The sequence below is a fragment of the Enoplosus armatus genome, chromosome 24 (assembly GCF_043641665.1).
Source record: "Enoplosus armatus isolate fEnoArm2 chromosome 24, fEnoArm2.hap1, whole genome shotgun sequence".
In the NCBI taxonomy this organism is placed as follows: domain Eukaryota; kingdom Metazoa; phylum Chordata; class Actinopteri; order Centrarchiformes; family Enoplosidae; genus Enoplosus; species Enoplosus armatus.
In genome coordinates, this window is record NC_092203.1 from 6788445 (window position 1) to 6813612 (window position 25168).

General features: G+C 42.0%; 2 protein-coding genes across 2 annotated transcripts in view; one reads left to right on the forward strand and one right to left on the reverse strand.

Annotated features, from left to right (window-relative positions):
* On the reverse strand, window positions 1-23788 carry LOC139306534 (DNA-binding protein SATB2-like). Its single transcript, XM_070930420.1, has 12 exons — window positions 23731-23788; window positions 15409-15672; window positions 12732-12917; window positions 9582-9708; window positions 8848-8971; window positions 7368-7470; window positions 5605-5655; window positions 4807-5339; window positions 4429-4641; window positions 3979-4131; window positions 2735-2926; window positions 1-636 (listed from the first exon to the last, which is right to left on the reverse strand). The coding sequence occupies exons 2-12, from the start codon at window positions 15626-15628 to the stop codon at window positions 1-3; spliced, it is 2538 nt and encodes an 845-aa protein (XP_070786521.1). The 5' UTR covers window positions 15629-15672; window positions 23731-23788.
* The window catches only part of LOC139306535 (gamma-crystallin S-like), a 5811-nt gene continuing 3600 nt past the window's right edge, over window positions 22958-25168 (forward strand). The window contains exon 1 of the mRNA XM_070930422.1: window positions 22958-22978. Within this exon, the coding sequence (XP_070786523.1) occupies window positions 22958-22978 (21 nt within the window). The remainder of the gene's footprint in view (window positions 22979-25168) is intronic.

The following is a 25168-nucleotide window of genomic DNA, read 5'->3' on the forward strand; positions in this document are numbered from 1 at the left end:
TTATCTCTGCTGCTCTGCAGAGTGGGGGCTGTCCAGACTGCTGTAGGGGGACAGGGAGGAAGTCGCTGGCCCTGAGGCTTTCCAATCATCCCCTTCTTCCTTCTCTACCTCCATTTCCACCTCTCTTTCTTCTCCTCCGTCTCCTCCCTCTGTTCTGAACACCTCCACTGAACCCCTCCCATCCTCGCTCGACTCCTCAGACGCAGAGAGACCCTCCTCCCCTCGACCCCCCACCGTGCCGCCGCCTCCCTCGCTGGGACTCAAGCTCTCCCCGTCGTCCTCCCCGGGAACAGGCTCTCTGGCCTGGTTGTGGTGCTTGACGTTGTAGCGCTGGTTCTGGAAGAACTTGATGATGGTGTGCTTGGGTAGATCCAGCTGGGCCGACAGGGTGTGGATGGCCTCCTGGTCCGGGTAGAGCCCCACATCGCCGATGAAGCTCTGCAGGATTCCCAGGGCCTCAAGGGAAATCCGTGTCCGCGAGCGGGCCTTCTTTGGCCCTCCCGCTCCAAGGCCAGGGCTCATCCCACGCTGGGGCCCGTCTTCTGAGCCATGCAAGACCAGCAAAGGGATGGGCTGCGGGTCTTCGTGAACCGGAGATGGAGCTGTCAGAGGTGGCGGGGGCTGTCTGTGGAGTGCCTGTTAGGAAAAGAAAATGAAAGTCAAGAAAATAATGATTATATTGTACATGTGGAGATGTTATTTACAGCATTTTAAAGGTTAGCAATGAGCGTGAAAGTTCATTCTTCACCTTGGAAACAAAACTTAAGTGAACAAGTGAACCATCTGCTGGCACCGATTAAGATCATGAGATGCAGTTGAAAGTCCGGAAAAAGCTGGTAAGTGGACCTTGACTTGTCAGACATCATTATCACTGTTGCGATTGTGATACGTCGGAATGATGGCAGTAAACAAATGTGGAGACTCGGTAAAATACTGGGGGTATTTCAGCGCTGTGCTGCCTCCTGTCTCTTCGCCAACTCTCTTCGAACTTCAGTAAAGATGATGAACATGTCCTGGCCCTCCCACTGCAGCCTTTTCTGTACACTTTGTCCACCAACGTCCACAGCAGGTTTTATAGTCTCCATGGTGATGGTCTTGTTTGTCAGATATTTATAGTGATGTTTCAAAATGCATGTGGCACAGCTGGCTTGATGCATAACTAACTAAATGATCACTTGGGGCCTCAGATGAGTACACCAATGTGTGTTTTGCACATCTGCACATAACAAAAAAATACATTCTTCTTCTAAAACATTTAGCCTCATATTTTATTCTTTTGTTGGCTGCCGTTATCGCCATCCTTAAGTGTTGTATATTTTTTCAGGTATCCTGAAACAAACAAACAAAATTCTGTAGGTATTTTCTCTCTGATCAGGTTTCTGCAACATTTTTCCTATAAGAATTTCCCAGTTCTGCGACAGACTTGGGAATACTTACAACTCATTGAGTGAAGCCTCTCGTGTCACCGTGAATAAAATCTAATATTTAAACTAAAACCATTTTTCCACAGAAGTCACCATCAATTGTATTTTATCCTCCAACTATTATTACTTTTGTATCTGTTGCACTAATTAAAAAAGATAAGAAGTAATGCAGCTATCAAACATTGAAGGTTCTACCCGTGATTTTCAATGTTGTTTTGAACATCTGCACACAGCAAAGATCATTTTAAAACTGTTAAAACTGAAACTGATTAAAGTGGTTACCCAGTTTAACTGGGTTTGTTTGAATTTTTGAGTCCTGGTAATATTAACAGCATATGGCAAAAAATTATAGTTTCCTCTTTGGTCTTTATGTAGGGAACATGCTGTTTTGCAACCATATAAAATGCAGATAATGAGACGAATGTAGCTTTGGGTCCCCAAGAAGCTTGTCGGCACCAACACATCCATCACTGCAGATTCAACACACTCAAAGGGATCGAGACAAGTGGACGTAGAGATACTACAGTTTTATCCAGCGTTTCCATCACAGTCAAAGCGCCTCGTGATGTGTAATTACAATATCTTAGACTCCTCATCACCACAGTAATAAGTGAAGCACTCAGCTGCTCTTTCACTGCCCCTCTGCAGAGTCATTAAGGGGAGTATAGTACAAGCGGAAGTGTGACTGACCAGCTTCCATCGCCCGCCAACATGCACACTAAACTCCCAAAGTCATCACACAAACAACCACACTACTAGAGCTTATTAACAGGGCGGGGTGGCCAGCACACCCAAACACAGAAATCCAACACTATAAATCTGTGGTCCATCAAAATTAAAGGACCTAAGTAAAGATAATGGCAATTCCTTTTTCTCTGCTTCAATAATTACAGGGTTTGTTCTGAATAATATTGAGGTTAGGGCCAGACTGGAGAGCATTTTGGTTTCGGGGGGAGATGGAGGAGTGTTTAGCAGGAAATGTGTGGGCTGGGCATTTACCACTTCTATTTTCAATGACTTATGGGACACGAATATGACAAAGAGGAGGGCTGCTGAGAGGAGCAGGTGGTGGGATCAGACTGAAGAAACTTTTCTAAACAGCGCACCAAAAAGTCACATTCTGCTTTTCTCTCACTCGCAAAAAACACTTTGATTTGTCTCTTTTTCTGGCACATGGCTGCAGCGTCCTCCAGTCAGTTTTAATCTTAATAAAATAGGAACTAAAGCAAAAAGAACTTGTAGTGGGACAGAAAACAAGCTGTCTGCTATATTCTAGGAGAGCACCAAACCTACTGGCTGCATGTTTGTACCTGCTGGTCTGGGATGTGCAGGACGGTGTGGAGCCTGTCGCTGTGCTGCTGCCTCGACTCGTCTTCGTAGACCTGGTCTCTTTCGTTTTGCTGTAACGCCAGGAACCTCCTGATGGTGCACAGGTTCTCCCACAGCGTGCGGTTCTCGGGGCTCGGGTTCTCTTTCCACCTGAGCAGCTCGCACAGCCAACCCTGGAGAGGAGACGAGGAGCAAATATTCAGCACATTTGGTGGCTTTGTGGATACAGTCTCAGTCCTTTTGTGATCACCATGTTTTTGATCACGCTCCTCAGGGTTAATGCTAATCCCTGAACTGACTGGAGTCACACACTACAGCGTGCAGGTAGACCACATATTCAAATGTAATCTAAAGAAAACAGACCATTTACTGTGTTAGATACACCAGAGTAGAAGTTATTCCCTGAGAGGGGAAAGAAAAAAAGGCACAAGGAAAAAATGTGTCTGCAAGTGTGCGTGTGTGTGTATGTGTGTGAAGATTGGATTATCTCTGCTAGGCTGACCCAGGATCTGCCACCAGCTGTTGTTTGTGCGCAGCCTTCAGCCTGGAAATTAATGGTAATAATGTGATCATCCCTCCGTCATCTTGTCTATCTTTTGCTCCGTCTTGCATCCTTCTGCTCTCCCCCCCCCCATCCCTCGCTCAGACTTTTTAGCGTCTCTTACATGAATACACACTTTCTCTGAAGCCCTTCCTGTCTGTGTTGGTAATAAATTAGTTGCATGAAGTTTGTTGAAGGCATTTAAACTGGTTTTGAAACCATCGTCTTCCTCTCTTTGTCTCCCCCTCTCTCTCCCCCTCCAGTGCAGACTCTACTTTGATCTCGCCTTCGATCGCCCGCATTGTTTATCTGAGGATGGAGACATGATGCCACAGCGGGTAATCAGATACCCCACACACTCACACACGCAGTCACACACCGGCATGTTACACCCTCATCAACTCCTTCAAACATCATCAGCTCAGCTCGGAGCCGCGTACAAGGATGTTTTACAGGAGGTTCGTGTGTGTAAATTCATTTTTAAAAACATTTTTCTCTCTACAACAACTCAAACTTTTTGCTTAAGTGTCTTTACGTCACTTTGCAACACGTAACAGTCACTTTGCCTCCTATCTGAGTGCAAGTTTAGGCTTTCTGCAGCCCACCCATGTAGTTAGGGAGCCAAAATAAAATCAAGGAGTGCATCTTTAAGCATTTAAAAATAGTTGTTTCATTAGGACTGACCTGACTTTTATTGGCAGCCACCTTGGCGAACAGAGCCTGCGAGACCTTCGCCCTCTTCATCTCCTGTTGGATGTCTTCATAGATCCCCGACGTGATGTTCACCAGCGAGTCCAGCTTCAACGGCAGCTCTGCGCCGGACACCCCGCACTTTGTCTACACAGGACACAGACGCTGACATGAAACCTCCAAACATTTACATGGATAAAAGGAGAGATTAAAGTGGATGGTTTCGTCCACATATGCACAAGTGGCCAATGTCACTAGTGTCAGAATCACATATTATAGAGGTTTGGTGGGTCGCTGCTAAAATGTATTATTCATCTCTTTTGTGACAATGCTATTCTGCACACTCTTAATACTGTGATCTTATTTATACTATATTACTATAATATTGTATGCATGTATTAATGTTTGAGTGAGCAGCGGGTTTGACTGTATTAGTGTGTGTACCTGTGTGTGTCGGTGTGTGTTGGTGTTGGAGATGTGGATGGTGGCGTGGTTGTGGTTGGCGTTTGTGCTCCTCTCTCTCTCCTCCTGGTAGATGCGGTCTCGCTCGCCCTCTGGCAGGTTGAGGAAGTTCTGCATGGCCTTCAGGTTGACCAGCAGCGACTGTGAGGCCGAGCGAGGATCCTCCTCCTTACGAAGGATCTCTGACAGCAGCCCCTGCAGCCGCACACACACACACACACACACACACACACACACACACACACACACACACACACACACACACACACACACACACACACACACACAGTGTTACTCATAAGGGGTGAAGGTTATTGCATCATCTCTGATAAACAGTAAGATCATTTTGTTTCAGTTCACCTGTGTGCGGTTAAAAGCCACTCGGGCGAACACGGCCTGGGAAATGCTGGCCCTCTTCAGCTCGTTCCGGACTTGCTGGTAGATGTCGAAGGAGACTTCGGCCCCTGAGCAGTTGAGGCCGGGCTCAGTGGCGGCCCCGGAGCCCTTGCAGGTCCGTGAGATGGGCGGGTGGTTGAGGAACCGCTGGTCGACTCCCTGTGGGTGCTGGTGGGCGAGCAGGCGGCTCACGGCTAGCTGCTGGTTGATGAGGTGGGCCATGGCGAGCTGCTGACGGACGAGCTGAGGGGAGAGCTGGGGGGACAGGAGCCCACTGTGGCCCAGGAGAGGTGGAGCCTGGGGACGCAGCGGAGGACTGGGGTGGTGCTGGCTGGCGGGGTGAGGCAGACAGTGAGGCTGGGTGGAGGTCTGAGTGTCCCCGAGGCCACTCTTGATAGAGAGAGCTCCAGGGCCGCCCAGGGTGCCCAAATGAGCGGGGGAGGGTAAGAGAGAGGAAGGACGCTGGCTGAGGACGCTCAGGTCCAAATCCCTCTCTACTGTGTCAACACACACACACACACACACAAACGATAGACTTCAGAAGATCTTTCATTCGTTTTCTTATCCAAATCTCAACATGAACACTAAACTACACCTAAGCTTCATATATATATATATAAAATGTCTCAGTCTGATGCAGATTGGACCTTTAACCCTGCTGTTTAAACCGATTTCTATTCCATTCATTTAGTCACTGAAGCCCAACCCTCCAACATGGCCACCACAAGGTGCATCATGTCATATTATAAAAGATGAACTTACCTTTTATATCCGATTTGTCCTGTGCTGACCACATCTTCTCAATGTATTCACCTGAGGGGAAAACATCAGAGTGGTGCGTATATTTAGTTATCCCTTCTTTTTCTTTTCTCCCATTCACACACACACACACACACACACACACACACACACACACACACACACACGCACACACACACACACACACACACACACTTATAGAGATATTAATGTACAAGTATTTTTTTATTGAAGTATATCCAAATGTCACCAGGCTTATTGTGAATGGGTCGTGGGTGAAATGTGGTCATGTCTGAGTTAAAAACAGAGATCAGGTGACTGTCCTTTGTCGAATGTTGTTTTTGTACAGCACAGGTTGGTCTGGTGGTTCAGGGGCTGATCTCATAACCACAAAGTCTTCGGCTGATCGTGGCACTGAAGTCCCATTTTCACTCACTGTCTCTACGTTCTCCAGATAAGATCAAATAACTGAAGAATGTTTCCTCTTTATCGCTGCGTTGAACTTTTCTGCTGGAACTTAACTGCCTCTCTGCTCGTCTCCACATGAATCTGCTTCTTATTATGTTTGTACCGGGTTTGGTAGAGAGTCACATTTTAGGTTATTAGGGGAATAAAAGTTGGAGTGAGGTTTGGCAGGGCTTCAGGTTTTTACCTTCCCAGTGTGTGTGTGTGTGTGTAGAATAAGTGTAAGGAGAGCTCATATTACTGGGTTTTGGTGGTGTGTGTGTGTTGGGGGTTTGCTGCTGTTTTCCATTAGGAGTTAAGAGCATTTAGTTTTGTCATGTGTATTAAGGGTGACATTAATGCAAACCATGTGTGACAGTTCCTTCCTACTGAGAGCTGTCACTGACAGACGTCTCATGCACCAGATTAGACACATACAGGCTGACACACGTGCTCGTACACATGCAGGGGGTGGACAGAAGAATGGAAAAACTTCATTAAAAAAAGGATCACATTTAAATCACGAAAACAAAAGGCAGCCAGGCAGGTGAGTGGTATTAAGTCAAGTCGTGATTAGCAGTGAGTGTCAGTTTTAGAAAGAGCTCTGACAGTCTCCACCTTTATGAGTTCTCAAAGCAGCAGGAGGCAAATAAAAGTGTAAACAGCTGAACACTTGACGGTGGAGGAGCAGGAGAGTTGGCCACTAAAAACTGTCAAACTTTTTAACAAGGCAGGAGAATTTAACAAGGAAACACGTGCCGCCAAACTACATCAGACGGACACTTAACTGAGCAACATAAAGGCACCGAGTGAAGCAGTTTACGTGCACACGAGGAAGCAGATTTGTGTGCATGTGTTTGAATTTGACAATACAGATTTCTGGTCACCAATTTATTTACATGTAGGGGTCCGACTTTTCATTTTATACCAGAAAGATCAAGTAAGATTTGATTTGAGGGGTCGGATCAGGTTGTATTTGCAGTATCTTGATTGTTTTGGGTTTGAGTCGTTTCTGAAATTTCTGTCTCCAACTGAATACAATGAAGGCGAATGTTAGGAGCACAAAGCCTGATGAGTTACAGTGTGGTCTGATTAGCCTTTGCATGGTGTTGTATTCCTACATGGATCCGTCCAGTCTGTTAGTATCTGTACATCTGTTATCTGCCTTGCTCAAGAGCACTTTCTGGCACAAAGGGAAAGCATGACATATGGAAAATCCACTGGTTCAGAAATATAACTTATCTTATCGATATAACTTAACTCTTCAGGTGGACTCAGAGTCACAGCTTTGAAAATGGATGAGAGTGAGGTGTAAGAGTTACCTCTGATGCGTTTGTACCTCTTGTACCAGCGTCCAAACTCCTGGCATTTAGAGGTGGAGACGTTGGCGTAGTAGGAACTGTTCACTATGGCGGAGATCATACTCTGATAGGAAGAGAGATTGAGAATCAATACATTTGACAGGCAAAAGAATATTGATTATTGTTCGTTTGATGCATTTGAGGATAAAGTTAGTCCGACGATTCAGCTGAGTTTATGAAAGCCTGTGTATAGTCTTGGGAGTGGCCGTGCCTTGAGACTCGGTGATGAGATTTTGCTGCAGAAAATGAGGAATCTCCACAGCTGACCAACTCGCTGAGGATTTTTTAAAAACTCTTTACCCACCCGCCCTTTCCCAACATGTACTGTGGTCAGTTCTACAGAACCGGAGGCGCACAAACTCTACATGAGTAGTGAAAGCGCAACATGGGAAACACTGAGGATTAAAACTCACATGAGTCAGGCTGCAAACACACACCACCCACACACTTCCCCTAATCACTAATTACATCATGACTAAGTCCTGTGTATAAATCACAAGTCGAAATGACACACTCTCAAGTCTAATGACTGCAGGGTGTGTGTGAGCGGGATAATTGAGGTGTGTGTGTTTGCATCCTTTCCCATGGGATGGTATCAATATGTGTGTGTCTGTGTGTGTGTGTGTGTGTGTGTGTGTGTGTGTGTGTGTGTGTGTGTGTGTGTGTGTGTGAGTGTGTGTGTGAGTGTGTGTGTGAGTGTGTGTGAGTGTGTGTGTGAGTGTGTGTGAGAGAGAGAGAGAGAGAGAGAGAGAGAGAGAGATTACACAGTGTGCGGTGAACTGATGATGAAACCACATGTGTTTAGAGAAAATACTTAGCAGCATCTCGGCTATCAGTGTGTGTGTGTGTGTGTGTGTGTGTGTGTGTGACAGAAACAGAATCAAACCCAGCTAAACATTTATCTCTAGAAAATGAATTTAAACTAACGTCTCCTTACTTCTACCAGCCAGGATATCAGAGAGGAGGTGAGGATAAAGAAGTGAACTGTCAACAAAATCACTGTAAAATAACAACTGAACTGATTGTGATACAGTTGCTTCCGTGGAGATGCACATAAACGTCTTTGCAAACCTATGCAGAGAAGTTGAACTGTAGGTCACAGAGTGAGCTGACGGATTGATTTTCTTTTTCTTTCAGAGTTTGGGTGCACATTTCAGCACAGCACTGCCACAAGTGATCTAGCAGAGCATACACTGCATATGTCATTGTCTGATCCATTTACACTCGTTTCACAGGATGCGGTGGTGTCTTTACACCGTCACCGGGGTGAAATTGATTTCCGTTTCCTGATTTTTTATTCTTTGTTTGCTGGACTGCTTCTTAGTGGACAAATACGTCATACATTTGGCATTTTATACCCTAAGAATTTACTTGATAAAACAATCAGAAAATTTGCTTTTTGCTGGGTTACACAGTGGAGACTTTATGTACTGTAGCTGACCTGGGAGAGAGGACACTCCTTGGCCAGCGTGCTCTGGTTGGTCTCTCTGAGCAGCTCTTTGAGGGCGTTCCTCACGGTGGCGTGGGTCCACTGCTCTGAGGGCAGCTCCTCCAGCCGCGCAAAGCTGCACCAGTGAAAAGCTTTGTTACTATACACTGAATCAAGCTTTCATTCACTTAAAGCAGGGTTGTAGGAGGCTGTCACATCGGTCAAACCAACCAACAAATCAAACAAATCATTATGTATACTAGTTAAAGATTATTTAAAGCCATCACTTAGACATGTTTTGTCCCTGTCTTCACCATTGTTTTCTGCTCTTACTGATCATAATGGCTTTTTTCTTTTGTCTCTTAATCTTTTTTAAAAGGTAGATTATTTCTACTTTTGTCGTAGGTCTGCCAGTAACAACACATACAGTAAACTGAACTTATTTCATTGAATTGACACAATTACACAGCTTAAACTTTGCATTAACCTATTAAATCTATTACAACAGCTGGATTAACCTGCTTGGGGGCCACGGGGTAAAGATTTGTTGTTGGGCCCCTATGGACCCCCCACCTCCTGCTCTGTGTGCATGTGGCTTTTGGGGCCCCCAGGGTTGAGATTTGTAATCCTGCCTTGACTAAAACTAGCAGATTGACTAATCACATATCATTTGAACTTAATACAAGTAAAATAAACCAAATAAAATGTCCTAATAAACATGCAACCCACACATAACCCCGGCTGACCTGTGCAGCAGGATCCGCAGTGTCACCATGTGGTAAACGTCCAGCAGCATGTCAGCCACCGTCGCCTCTGGAGCGTCTGTCAGGTAGTGGATGGGCATCGGCTTCCACCGGCCCACTTTAATGATCCCTGGAGAGCACAAACAAACAGAAGACAACAAACACAAGTAAAGCACGTGGTTGTTGTTTGTTTAAAAGTCTAGATTTAAAATAAGAATATTGTATTGGCCGTTAGAAGCCTAGTTGTCACGTTCTTGTGTTTTCTTCTGGATGTAAACCTGCTTGTGTTGGGTTGTGTGTGTCGGGGAGCTCTCCCAGTCTTGGAGCATCATCCTGGGTTGAACATTCCCCTGGCCTTCCTACAACCGTGACTGGAAGTGCAAATCTAAACAGGCCTAATCGCGTTAGGATCTGCTAAATCAAACACAGACCCTGCCTGGCCGTGGCCTGCCAGCCTCAATCGTGTGTGTGTGTCTTCATTGCATGACGATGGTGGTGATAGGGGCAAAAGAACAAAGGCCGCTCTCTTGGGACTCTACAGTTGATTAATCAGAGGAGAAACGTAAAATCAGCTCGACATTAGAGACTGAAGCAGGCTGTGAATGAGAGCAGCGTTTTGATGTTGATGTACTGAATAAACACTGTGAGGTCATTGTTCTCCTGTCTGACAGCACAATATTTCTTCTCAGAACTGGCACTTATTATGTGTCCTGCGGCTGACTTTGCTTTAGAAGTGGTTGTTAATACTTTGACATGTCATCAGCTGGTTACTGATATCAATTTGCAGACATACTTTAACATTTTAAACTCGTTCTGGCCCAAAATAAATTAAAATAAAAAGTTAGGTTATCAGTGCAGATGAGTATTTTAGGATTAAACAGATTAATCAAATGTCATTTTACCATCCTGACATGATGGCCACTAAATAACATGATACTGCGGAAAATGCCAAACAATTGTTTGGTACTTTAGAAACAGTGTCCCCATAATATTGTTTGTCCTAAGAGCACTACGTTTATTAGCCTTTATTTCATTATATTATATTTACCGGGATTTACATAAAATTTAGCATATTAATCTGGTTTTAGACCACTAAATTGCTGCACACATCTCCAATTCTTTTCACAGATACAAATAAGTCTGGTCTTGTGCTCATTGGCTGCTTCCCTGGTTAAAAAACAGCCGAGCCAATCAGAGCTTTGGAGGTGGGATCAGACTTCGCCAGGGACAGAAAAATGGTGTCAGGACATTTCCACACATTGCAGCTGTATAGATTGACATATTCGTTGATTGTCATGAAAAACAAACTGCTCATAGCTACCAGAGTTTCTGTTTTGACTCAAAATGATGTTGGCAGGATCCTTCCTGGAAGGACAAATCCACCTAAAACATGGTAAATGGTTATTTTTAAATGAGTAATATCAGAGAAAGCTTTCCAAACACGGCTTGAAGTTAAATCTAGTTCAATCTTTTGCTCAGCAATTCACCTAAGCCCATGTTAAACCCAGAGCAATAACCATATACTCTAAATAAGAAATAGCTTCTTTTTAATTAGCCATAATACGCAAGTTAATTAAAGAAAAAACCCCTGTGCCAGTTAAGAGTTTAAAAATACTGGTCCAGCCAAAGTTATGCAAGATGCAATTCAATGGCAGAAGAAAATAGAAGAGACTCTGTATAATTTTGGTTGTGACCACACTGGGGGAAAATGCCTGACTCCAGCCAAAAATTATTTATTTGAGAAGAAAAGGCTTATTTCTCAGAACAAAACCTAGCCATTTGGGAGAGGCGGGGGGGGTCGCAGGGCGTCGGCCACTTGGTTAGAGTGCCCTGTGTTTACGGGACACACCAGGAATGTCAAACTGCCCTACTCTGAGAGTGTGTGTGTGTGTGTGTGTGTGTGAAGGCTGTTGTTTCATGGCTGACTGGATGTTGTCTGCCTCCTTGTTTTGATCTCAAAACGATGAGAAAGAAAAGTTTTGGTGCTGGTCTGAGACGCACAGATACAGACGTAGTGTTTGGTTGAACCTTCATGCTGCCAGGTGGATGAACTGAATCACATCAGCAGATAAGTGCAGGTTTATCTCTAAAATACCTTCTTGGTAAATACCTTTTCTGTGATCGTCTAAACTTTTCGGTACTCACTGAGCCCATGTGGCAAACCCCACCCATCTGGAAAGCAGTTAGGCTCTATTCAACTGCTGCTGGAAATAATTAATTACTCATCAATTACCAAACGAATTGGTAAGAAAGTCTGAAACATGAGATGTTTCCCATTAGCATGCAACAATGGAAAAGTTTAGTTACCTATGTTTCCCAGATGTGATGTAAAGAGCAGGAGGCTAATTTTTTGTTTAATTTGTAGTTGTCAATAATAACTATGACCTGCAGAAAAACAGGGATGTGCTTGGGATTTGGGTTCACAGCTCGCCCTCATTTTGGTGCCAAGAAAGCCAAATTTTGTGAAAGTGGAGGAAGTCTGGGTGGAGCTGAACAGGAAGTGGAAACCACCCTGGCTGTCAATCAAGCAAATGTGCCTTAAAACACTGTGTAGGCCTTAATATCTTCTTAATGTTGCAATGATTCACAAAGGTTGTGTATTTAGATAATCAGACCCTTATTTATTCTAAGTTATTGATTTTGCATTTCCAGACAAACGCTGAGAAATGTTCCCTTCACTTCAACACTGTCAGTTTTCCGGCCCAACAGGATTTCTTGAATATGTACTGAAATTAGAGAGCACACTGTACTTATGCTCTCTTGCTCGTATGGCTAAAGTTTGAGCCGTTTTCATGCAGGGGTAAGCTGTACTTAAACTTCTGAATCCAGAAGAAGGAATTTCTGAAAAGACACAATAAAAGATGCATAAAGAGTTCTGCTTCCTGCAGATCAGCCCTTCATGCGGGGTGTGGTGATCACACGACGCATTACACACAGCTTCAGACATTAACAGTATCATTTATGTGATTGAGAGTTTTTGGAGACAGTCCGCCTTGTTGCAAAGGTTTAAGTTTAAATGATTTAAACTTTTGCGATTGTTTTGCTTTGTGTGTATCTGACATCTGACTATATTAATGATTTATACTAATGATTTGTCAAGTGCTACCTGAGTATATTGATTTGAACATGCACCTGCACCCAGACTCTACTTACCACTTGCCTGGACAGCTGAGCTGTGCGAGTATCCCAGAGCCACCAGCGCCGTCTCCACCAGCTGCGTGAAGAGGACATCCTTACGAACCAACACAAACTCAGCGTGACGGTCGCCGTGCCCCTCACAGTCACCGGCTACGCCCACATCTGCATGCTCCACCACACAGTAGACTGGGATCATCAAACCTGGCAGACAGACACAGAGAGTTATAGGAGAAGACGGTTCAGCCCCCCTGGGACGAGCCTCTTGTGTGTGTAGTCCTAGTAGACAGGAAGTCACGTGGCCCAGGAAGATGTTTAATGTTTTCCCAGATCCATATTCTCCATATGTTTTTCCTGAGGCTTCTTCTTTTTCCTGTTTAAGGGTTTATTTGGGCAGTTTTTCCTCATCTGAATAAGACAGTTTTAGATAAATTGAAGACAGAGTTGCCAAATTTGGTGAAGCATTCCTGGGTGCAAACTGCATCTACAAAAATTCAACATGGCAAATGAAAATCATTAACAAAAAATCGAATTTTGCCTTTGGCCATAGTGGGGTCTACAAGTTAGACGGATTTAAATCTCTGAATCAGTTTGGGAAATGTGGGGGGAGAAAGTAAACGTGGGACCCTTTTTACTCTTCTAGCTACACGGTTACGTTTCTCCTGGCCACACAGCAACTCAACTGGTTTGTTGTGTCTTTCAATGAGGAGACACGTCTGTCTCTAAATTCATTCTGTCAAAATGTATACAAAGCTTGCGGGGACAAACTTTTTTGGAGGATTTCTAAGCTTCTATTTTGTCCTCCATGTCTCAGCGTTGTGGACAGGATCTGTGTGAAAAGATGACAGCAACAGTTTGTGTCTGTGTAGTGACGTAGTGTGTCAGTGTTGCAGCAGTATAGCTGCTTGGTGGTCTCAGTAGAAGACTCTGGTTAAACTGGGCAGCTGCCAGTGTGAATGTAAGTCAGTGTAAGATTGTACAACTGTATTTGTGTTTGCACCACATATTAAAACCCACAAGGAATAAGACTTGTTTCCAGAACCGCTCTTAAAAGCGCCGCTGGACATAATATCTATATCATTTAACACTCAGGAGCGATGCCATAACTCCAGCGGTGAGACCGATTCCTGTGCGTTGGTCTAGACTTATTATTGGTACTATAAGTACCGAGAGCTCCTCCAAGCCTGGAACCATTCACACCCATCCAGTCCACTGCTCTGTCCCACAGGAACAGCTAATTAACAAGCTATCAATCGTCCTCCCGACGAGGCAGCGACAGATCAGCCCGAGCCAAACCACAGCAGCATCAGGCACGCTATCGGCCAATAAGCCAACCACTCAGTGGAAGGGTGGAGGGAGGCAACCCAGCCGAATATCTGTGTGTGGGTGTGTGTGTGTGCGTATACTGTTACAATGTTTGTGTGATGATGCATGATGATGTTTTCAACTGCATGAGAGAATAATGGGCATCTGAGCGTGAGTGTTTTCTGCGTTAGGTATTTTAGAGTGTACATGCTGCTCTGTAATACCAATGCACAGTGTGTGTGTGTGTGTGTGTGTGTGTGTGTGTGTGTGTGCCTGTGTGTGTGTGTGTGTGGCCACCCCACCCACAGACAGTAGACACCATCATTTTCCACATGTCCTTGGTAGACTTTATTTTGGTGACACTGAGTAACGCTCACCTTTTAGCACACTTTTAGAGTTACAACACACTCTTAATTCTTTCACATACAGAAGGAGGAGATCATTGTTCAAGTGGGGCAATGAACACACAACAACTTAACACAACACAAGTGAGAAAACAACCAAATATGCTCTTAAAGTATTTCCTAGCTAAGAGTTTGAGAGAGAAGCTCAAATCCTGCCAATTTTCTCACCTCCGCACATCGACCCCGTCACATGAAGCTGGTGTGAACGTCGTATCGTCGGTTTCAGAAAGTTACAAAAATTGTTGGACGCTGCCCAGCGCCCCTAATTCAAATATTGGCAAGGAAGAGGAAGTGGGTTTCAGATCCTATGCAACCATCCAAAAAGCACTTTGGTTGGAGCATACTGACACTGCACATCATCTCAAAAGTAATTTAATTAAACACAATGTTCCCTTTACTTTGGATAAAGTTAGTGGCCTTCTATCATTCACGATTCAAATCTTACGGAGCATGTACCAACAGGGATAAACTGTTACCGCTATACAAAGAGTCCCTGGTTCGATTCTGGCTGGGGACCTTTGTTGAATGTCATCCTCCTTTCTGTTTCTCCCCAACAATTGTAATAATCAATTAATTGTACGAGTCACCAATCAAGCCAAGATGCAAAACAATTTCTGCCTCTGGCTTCTTAAAATGAAGGACTGCTGATTTTCTCTGTTTCACGTCACTGCAAACAGAACAGACATAAATGAATAGCAGACTGAAAGCCCACAGAGGGAAAAACAGAGCAGTAGAATAGAGTAACAGTATTGTGTCAGTATGGACGGACATCTGGGGAACGTTTCCAAGATCTAACTTGATCCAGGCCTTGAAGCATTCAGGTTCCTCTCGCCGACTCAACCTATGAAGGTACAGTACGTGACAGAAGGCACCTGGTTACATGTGTCTACAGGAAGTCCTTAAAAAGAACTAGACTGGGTTTGGGGAGAACTGGAGAACCTAAATTCTGCCTGCATCTCTGTTGATGCTCAGTGTAATTGTGTAGCATGTGTATCTGTGTCCCACAGTCCCACCTCCTAGTGGTCTCAGTGGTGTGCCGTTCTGTCTGATTCGCGGAGCTGCTGGGCTCCCGTTGACCTCCAGACGGCTCAACTTGCAAGGCGGGGGTCCGCTGGAGGCCGGGCTCTCCCCTCTCTCCTCTGGGCTGGCGCTGTCCCGAAGGCTGGGGCTCTCCGTTCCCCGGCCTGCGCCTCCGCGCTGCTCCATCGCCCTGAAAAGTCCGTGAGGAGCGCCCAGCACAGTGTGTGAAGCTGGGAGAAAACAGAAGGACTTTAGGTCAGCTCACATCAAGCTAGAGAACGACAGCGACAACATCTGATGCGATGTTAGTGACATGAATTGATTACAACTACCCTGATTGTTCATGGGAAGATGGATCTTAGGCCCAATTGTAACACTACAGTTTGCAGTACACTGCCATTTCCATGATGTGAAAATGGAAGTTGTTCTTTTCCAAAGCTAGTTTTTCCATGATGACAAGAAACACACAGAATAATAACGATTTTAGTATTCTTAGTATCATTTTTTGGCGTGAAAATGGTTAAAAATAAACAAATAGACACTACATACTGCAAAAACATTGGCTTCAATCCACAGAATTTGGTATCTGTGAAGTTTTTAATGTCAAATCCTAATAGGAGCATGAACACGATCGTTTGACTAAGCCTACATAACAGAAAACTGCTTTGTATATCACTAAAAACAGATGATCACATCACATTTCACCACTTTTATTTAGGTTTAAGTTAGAGAGGGCTGAGGATGATGAGTGTGCAGTCACTATATCAGGAACTAAAAACTATAAAACTAAAGCGTACATTGCATCTACACACTGTATGTCAAGAATATCATCTTTCATACTGTTGACAGTGGAGAGCTTGTTGTTCAGTTCCTCCGCAGCCAACACAGTGAACATTCCTTTGTTTTTCACATACAAGAGAGGCAGGGACAACCACAACAGACGGAGAGTCGGACGCATCTGGGACGAATCACAGGTCAACAAGTGGCGTTCACTCAGACTAAATACAGACAAGTATATTATTCTCTGTTTAGACACACAGGAGTAAACGACACGTTACAATGACAGACGTGAGGGAGAAGAAGGTGAGTATGAAACACTGTAGGCAAGAATACATCTTATCATATCTTCATTACATATGTTAATGGTCACGTTTTTTATCAGATCTTTTGTCAACAGTTTTTTTGTGATATGGTGGTGATTTGTGTGTTAAATCATGAAGATATTATAGTCGTCCATTAGCCTTCATTAATGTGCTAATTTATGTGCTTCAGGTAATCAAATAACCTCACAGGGAACCTGTGGTGTAAATATGACGTTCCTGTCGTTGTCGTTAAGCATTTACTTGAGACAACATGACAGGATGTGACAAAGAAGGACATGACAGTGTGACACAGAGCAACACAACTGAACAAGCCAGGAAAGGACATCATAAGTACATCGTCAACGATTATTTTCATTATCGATTAATTTGCCGAATATTGTCACGATTAATCGATTCATCCTTTAGTCTATAAAATGTCAAAAATTTTGAAAAATGCTCATCACAATTTCCCAGAACCCCAAATGACGCCTTCAAAGTGCTTCTTTTATCCAACCAACAGTCCAAATCCCAAAGATTCTTCATTTACTGTCATAAAGGACAAAGAAAAACTGAAATTCCCGACATTCAAGAGGCTGGAACCAGCAAATGTTCCACATTTTTGCTTGAAAAATGACTGAAACGATTTTTCAACTAATTTTCTTTCGATCGAATAATCGTTGCAGCTCTATACATCATAATACATGACAGTACATGAGCCAAGAGGTCACAACTTTACATGGCACTACATGATGACACCACACAGCAGGACAGGTCTGGAGTCTGTCGTCACTGTGAGGTTGCCAGCAAAATATAGAAAACAGGGAAAAACGTAAAACCACAACTTGCCGTTTTTACACATTAAATGAGACATTATGTGTTAATTAATGAGCTTTAGAGCGGCTGGTAGGTGGATTTTGTTTCCCCTGGACAGAGCCAGGCTAGCTGTTTTGCCTTGTTTTCGGTGTTTATGCTAAGCTAAGCTAATCATCTCCTATGTCCTCCGCCTAACTCTTTGCTATTCATTTTCCAACATGTCAAACTATTCCTCTAGAAGATGATAATGTTACATAAGACCAAAACATCCCAAGAAACAATGCAAGAAGGCACAAGGCACATGAAATCCAGATGATATGAATTTAGAGGTGCCTAAACTGTAAATGAATATACCTTATCAAGTTTCTCGTCTTACATTTAAAAGTTAACGAAGCCTCAAAAATATATATATATCATATATATGGCCAGTATACCCAAAACCTGCAGCGTCATGCACGGTTAAATTAACTCTGCACAGTGTCCTTGGCAAAGCCGTCTGCTCGCTCTGCTTTGCGTTTCTCCTCACACTGTGTGGTTTCCACTGGTATGACCGTAAAGCCGGCAGCGACACATGAATCTGAACCCAAAAGCGACACATGATTATAATAAAACGCACATGCAAAGTGAATAGCTGCTGTAAAAAAGCCCATCCAACACAAACAAGAAGAAATAAATAATAAAATCACACAGTATGAAGCCCAAAGAGGCCCTCCATCACTTTGTTGATGAGAGATGAAAATGTATTTCAAAATGTGTCATCGGACTCATTGATATGTTAAGTAAGCATCTAATAGGGCAACAGCTTCAGTCATATGACTGTCCTGTTTAAGGGGAACTCTATTATTGATTTATTGACTATTGATTTCATCTCTGTGCGTCTCATTTCACACTGTGTTTGAGATGTGTTTAGCCTAGCTTAGCACAAATAGTGAAAGCAGAAGGAAGCTGCTAGTCTAGCAGCATCTGCTCCTTGTTGATTGGCTTGTTGGTCTGTGGCACCACCCGGACCACCCAGACCCAATCACTTCCTCTTCCTTCTCCTGTCAAAAACACTTCCCTTGTGCAGCAATAAGGACAAGGATTTAGTGTGAATAGAATTAAACTCCAAGCTCCAATGGGCGGCATCGCAGACACTGCATCCAATATTTTTCAATAACATACAATTAAAAAGCAGTTTTAACACTAAAAGACTACCATGTTGCTGCTGATCTCCATCCCTCTGGGTGCAGCTGTCCCTCCCACGCTGCCTTTTGCTAATTTACCCATCAGTCCTTAATCATAAAACAGATTTAATGATTACAGAGCATTCTCCAGTCCACCAAAACCAAACACACATCCGAAATTCCCCCCAAAAAAATCTGTTTACCCCTGGTGGGACTCAATTTCACTGCAGGGAGGAAAATAACTAAATTTATTTCAGTCATTTTCTCAAATCAACACACACCAAACAAGGACACAATGCCAATGAAACTCTCTTCATATTCATTTCAGCACGACACAGGTCCAGTGTGTAATGATTAGATTGCATGACAACTTTCAGCAATTAACTTCTCTCTTACAATTTGTGTTTGGTCTGCTTTTAATAAACACATTTTCAGAATATTTGGGGCAATTGATTATAATCAGCCTTCATATTTTCTCCTCTAACCAGACCAATACTTTAGTCATTAATGAGGAGACATAAAATGTGGACGAGGGAAGAAAAAAAGAAAAAATGTTTGTGGTGTTTGAAAGAAAATCAGAGCACTGTGAATACACAGACAGTGAAATCAGTAATAGAACAACATGGTGTGCCTTCAGTTTGTGTGGCTCTTAAACATTTGGACAGTTTGTCTCTCTGCTGCTGCACACTGAGTTTAAGGTTGCTCACTTTCAGATTTAAAAAGATGTTTTCAGGACAATACAGCAAAACAATGATCCTAAATATAAACCTGCTGTGTCAGAACGTCTTCTGTGACAAAGTCCTGTTAAACTTGGTCCCCCTAACGGTTCCTCTGATGTGTAAAGAACCTCAAATATGAGCTGAAAGTTACTACTTTAATGTAATAATTATTGTTTCATTTTAAATCCAGTTCATTCAGTAAACCTGCTTCTTGGAACGGGTCTCTTATTCTGAAGTTAAAGCTTCATGTCAGTGCAATCTGTTTATTTTGACCCGGCATAAATAAATGCACGAGCTCACTGTATAGTTATGTCTCTCGTCTTTAATTGAGTGAATTCATCTTCTAATTTATTCTCTGGCTTTTATTCCTCATTCTGTTAAATACAAAGTATTTTCTCCTTTTCAAAGTTTTGTCATTTTGACTTCATACTTCATCACATGTTCATTTGAACTTATTTTCATATGAAACGGTAACAGAAAATAGAAATTTACTAGGCTAATAGAAATACTTTCATATTATTAATACAGTAAAACAAAAAGGGTAAAAAAAAAAGGGGGTTAGACCTTGTTTCGCTGGGGCCAATAAAAAGTGTCTTTCACTCACTCCTTCACACACATAAAACCACATCAAGCATCACATTCAGAGGGTGTACAGCCAAGAGACCACACACTCCCAACATAAACTCTGTTCACTTTAGTAGCACACATGGAGGCCAAATGTACAGTCACACTCAGTAGCCTCCAACTGACAAATCACATAGAAACACACAGAAAACGTCCACCGGCTGCAAAATACTGTACATTAATTTAGGCAGGGTCTAATTTAGGGGGCTTCAAGGGCCTTTTAGGCGTTCACTGTCATTAAATTAACTGTGAATTCTCTAAGAAGATATACTAAAGTGGATTCTGATGACACCCAAGGGGTTCATGGGGTCCTTGAGTAGGTTATAGTTACAGCAGGACTGGTTGAATGTTACTATAGTTTAGTTCAGTAGAAATTCTTGTGGTCTGGTGACACCTAAACGTCCCAGGAGCCCTTGAGGATTTTCCAGTGGCTTTTAAGGGGCTTGAGTAGATTCAAGGACATCACACAAGCATGTAGACAGACGGGTCAAAACTCTGGGTCCCCGCTTTGTTTGTCTCGTGCGCAGAAATCGGCTCATAAAAGAGTTTTATGAGGAAGGAAACGCATCCATCACATTTGTTAGACCTCAAGGAAACACACAATGTGTTCTGGTGAGAAACATTGAATGTAAACACAACTTTTGTTTGTTTACAAGAAAACTCCACAAGGCACCTTTAAAGCTGCTCAACCAGCCTCACGGCGAGCTCTTACTACACAGTGAAACCCCACATACTTGTGCTATATTAATTCAATTAGTAGCTGATGAACTCTTAAACAGTGAATACTTACTGCAAATGCACAGTAATACAATATAAGCTCATTTAATAGAAGACGCACAGGCAAACTTTGACCACAACAGAGTCACCAGGCATGAGATTCTTACTTATACCTACTTTCAGACAACTCACGCAGGAACACTAAAATATCAATGTGTTCTCATAAACCATAAACCTGGTTCATCATATAAAAACACTACAGAAAGTGACTGCTGTTTTTGACCACACGTTTCTATTTGGACAAACAAACTCATCACAATAAATGTTTGGTTTAGCGTCATCTTAGTGAAAATATTCTGGTTAATTGTAGGTTGTGGTCCGGCCTTCACATATTTCACATATGAAAGCGGCACACAATCTACATTTGGTAAAAAATAAATTCAGATTCTACATTACATCAGGAAATGAGGTAAAATGGTTTCCAATAGATAACAAAACAGTATGCAAGGTTTGAGTGAAATGATCAGTTATCCGCTTGCGTTGCCTCAGGACCTCCACTTTATTTTGTCTTCAAAATTGTACAGGAATCTTTTGCAAAACCACATTTTTTTCTGATTCAATGAGGAAACTCAGACAATGGGAGAGGGAAAACGTTTTTATATTCTTTTTCAAAATGTCAAACCTTTTCCATCTTTTCCAATGTTATTGGATTTAAACTGTCAGGTGAAAATCACATGTATATTCCTTCTTCTTTGTTATCATTTTATTTACTTGAAACGCCTTAACTTGAATGAAAGGAGCACGTTCTCCTATTGTGGTAATTTAACATTATCACTTCACATTATTAAGACATAGTGTCCCTTAAATGCTCATAATGTTATATATTATTATCCTTATCATTAAATGGCTTAGTTTACAGCTAGTTTACAACTTGTTTCAACAGAGATGTAGCCCCTGCTTGGCTGCAAGAATACGCGACGAATTTCATACAAATACTTATAAAATAATTATTTGTTCATCATTTATTGCTTATTATCAGCAATTGTAAACACATATTGAATATTGACTAAATCCCAAGGACATTCTGGTAAATTCGGCATACATGTACAAGTGATTACCTACTTTATTGTCGTTTAATCTCAACTTTCAGAACTGTTTTCTCTCTAATGTCTTCGCTCCCCACGGCAACATTACGTTTATTAGCAGCTCTAGAAGCAAACACAGCTGTAGCTAATAAAATTAGACTAATAATGGCCCTGTTTGATTCAGGTGTGCCAAATGAACCGCTATTGACAGTATATGCCAATGAGCACTCACAAAACCGGCGGTGACAAAACAGCCTCCTATTGTTAATGCTCAATGGCACACAAGCTAATCAAACGTACTAGCAACTAACGTTAATTTTATTAGCTGCAGCTGTGTTTAACCAATGACATGCCAGTGAGAAGGGTCTGCTAAACTAGAGGATACTAAAATAATTGCCGCTTGTCTGCTTGCCAAACTGAACAATGAATTATGTCGTTTTAAAGCAGGCAATATTAATTTCTACGAATTTTGAATTGAGTTTGGTGTGAGGGGTCTCGTTAAGAGAAACTTTTAAGCTAACGGCTAGTTGGAGCTGGATTCTACACGTCTCTGCTTGGGGACTGTGGTAAAAGGGTCATACAAGTAGTTTCAAACCAAACGAAAAGTTTTCTAATAATTGCAGATGTTGTCTGACAAAGATGAATAAAAGTGTTTTAAAAGGGCGCACCTGTAAACAAGACTTTTCCTCCCTGCTGTGCCTGTTGGGAGAAGGCCTCCTCAGACCAATCAAGTTATGTTTAGTGACACTTTTCTCTCACAGTCCATGCATTACAATTAGGGAGCGTATGTGTTTTATACCTTTTTTAAAATAGCTTTGTATTTTCAAGACCACGTCATAGAGTCCCTAAAGGTTATCAGCAAATTAGATAATTCACATCGATTGTAAATATATAAAGCCTTGTTTTTCCTTCAACTCCAAACAGTTAGATAAAATAAATAATTGTATTTTAATCTCCTATTTACTTTATACCAGTTTTTCTTATGTTTCATCTCCTCACTCGGCTCCGCACAAAACCATATATGGAGTCATTTCTCTATATACCAGTTTGCAAACTCAATATTTTCCATTTTCCTCCCAACATGAAACTCAAGTAATCATCATTTAGAAATCATCAGTGGCTATGAAAACAAGAAGAGTTGGCTGGACAGGACAAAATTTGACATTTCCATTGTAACATTTAAAAAGCTAATTAGAAAATTTGATTTATTTCAAATTATCGGTGACCCCTAGTGCCAAACCAAGGACCGAGTGAAAAGAAAGGATGAGAATCAAGCTTCCACCACACGAGGAAGAAAATGTTTTATAGTTATATGCTCCAAAGTGGTTGTCAAGTTATTTGAAACCCACATAAAAATATTTTTATTAAAGCAAGACAAGACACAGTAAGAGCTGCAATGTAAGGGCTGTGAAAGGAAGAGAAAGTGTCGCTCCATAAAGATTAGAGAGGAATTATCAGTTCTGTAAAACTGATGACTTAAAAAAAAATCTAATTTGACCAAATAAAAATAAATCAATACAAACTTAAAACAGAATTTAAAAAAAAGTTAAATTATAAATCATAATTCAAAGTAAACACATCTCCATAACATGGTGTACTAAATATTGTATACTGCATAAAAAGTGACAGCTCTGGTTTTGTAGTGATGCTATGAATCTATTTTTGTCAAATAATGATAAAAAGGTATGTTTTTATGGTCAAGGTTATATTTGGTTATAGTTAGGTGAAGGTTTTTGGAGTTTCACTTACTTTACTTTAATAAAACTAACCAGTTTAAGTCCACAAGATCAGCTTTTATGTGTGTCTATATACATATAGTGTTTAAAACATGACATTTACTTACATACAAATCTTCTATGCATTTTCCCATGAAATTAGTCTTACATTGCCATAAACTGTACGTTGTACAAGTCTAAACTGCCATAAAACTTACATTACTTCATTGACAGGCACGTCTGAATATCTGCATCATTATCTATCATTTAGTTTTACATTTCAGCACGACGTTTTGTTTAGTTTCTGCAGTTTTCAATCAGCTGTTACATACCTGCAGGTGAAGAACTTTTTCAGTAAATGCTCACTCACTTTTTAAGAAGTCACCGTGCTTGCCGGGGAATAAACTCCATGCATTGGTGAAAACGAGTGAATCCAGCCTGAGAGAATATGAATTTTTCCAATGTTTCCCTTCGTACAGCAGCAGAACGAGCGAGGAGATATAAAGACAAGGAGTGATGAGGACTGACTGCTGCTGCCTGCTGAGTAAAGAGCAGTAAAATGACACATGTAGAGAGAGAAGGAGGGAGGGAGGGAGGGGGAGGGAGGGAGAAAGGGTGGGAGGGAAACCCAAAGACAGATTGACATACATGAAAAAATGGCTGCATTTATTACTGTCTTCAAATAATAATCTTTAAGCTCTCCAGCAGTTCAAATCAATAAAAACACAAACTAGGGGAGGCGCTGCACAGTATGTGAGTATAAAGAGCTGCCTCTTTATTCTAGAAAGCCGTACACTAAATGAATAATGTGATCACAGATTTAGAAAAGGATAATTAATTTCCCAGATGTCACTATAGCAGAGAACAGGAGGAGGAGAAGAAGTGGAAAGAGGTTAAAAAAAGGTGATTTATGCTAGAAGTTCATCATAGTAACAATAGACACTGAAGTAGTAGATTAGAGATCTGCAGGGTGTGTAGGGATTGTAGACTCTGCACTGAGGAGATAAAAAATGTTTAAAAGTTATTAATGATCAGGATGGACACAGAGAAACTGGTTGTCTGCCCCCTACTGGTGGAAACAAAACTCCGGTTTCAAAGGTTTCAAAAGGACAAAAATAGGCTTTGGGGAATTCTTTGACCCGAGTTTAACATTCCAGGCAAACCTTCCTCTTCCCCTCCAGCATTGTCCCTTTAACTGTGTTCTGGGGTATACACAAACTAAATGTTTTGCTCCACTTAGGTGGAATAAAATTAGATCGCCTGACTCTTTGGTTGATTTTAAAGTTTTAAGCGAGTGACTGTACGTGTATGTGTCCCCGTGGTTAGATCTGAGTGTAGATCTTTAATTTTTTATCCCATATTCTTGTATTACATTTTTCTTTACTGCTGGTTTGATGCCCCTCTTCATCCTTTTGCCATCTTCTATCTTCTTTTGCAGTTTTGCTTGCTTTTATTGAGCCCATGCAGAAAAGAGTGAACTGTGCTCTTTGAAGCACCTTTTATAAATAAAGGTTAAATGAATGAATAAGACCAGATCATCTCAATGAGCATTACAGCTGATATATTAGATTATAACAGATAACACATCAGTTTTTACAAATGGCCAATAGACTTAGGAACTGTACACGACATTTTTATGAACAATTAAATAAATTAAAAAGAGTTTGTTACTCAGGATTATGTTGTTCTTGCCTGTGTGATGTCCTGCAGCATCTGTACATGATGCACGTAATCTACTGTACAGTCACTGTTGGCTGCAAGAGAGATTTTCAGGCCAGCTGAAGACTTTGGTGTCGCTCCCAACGTTG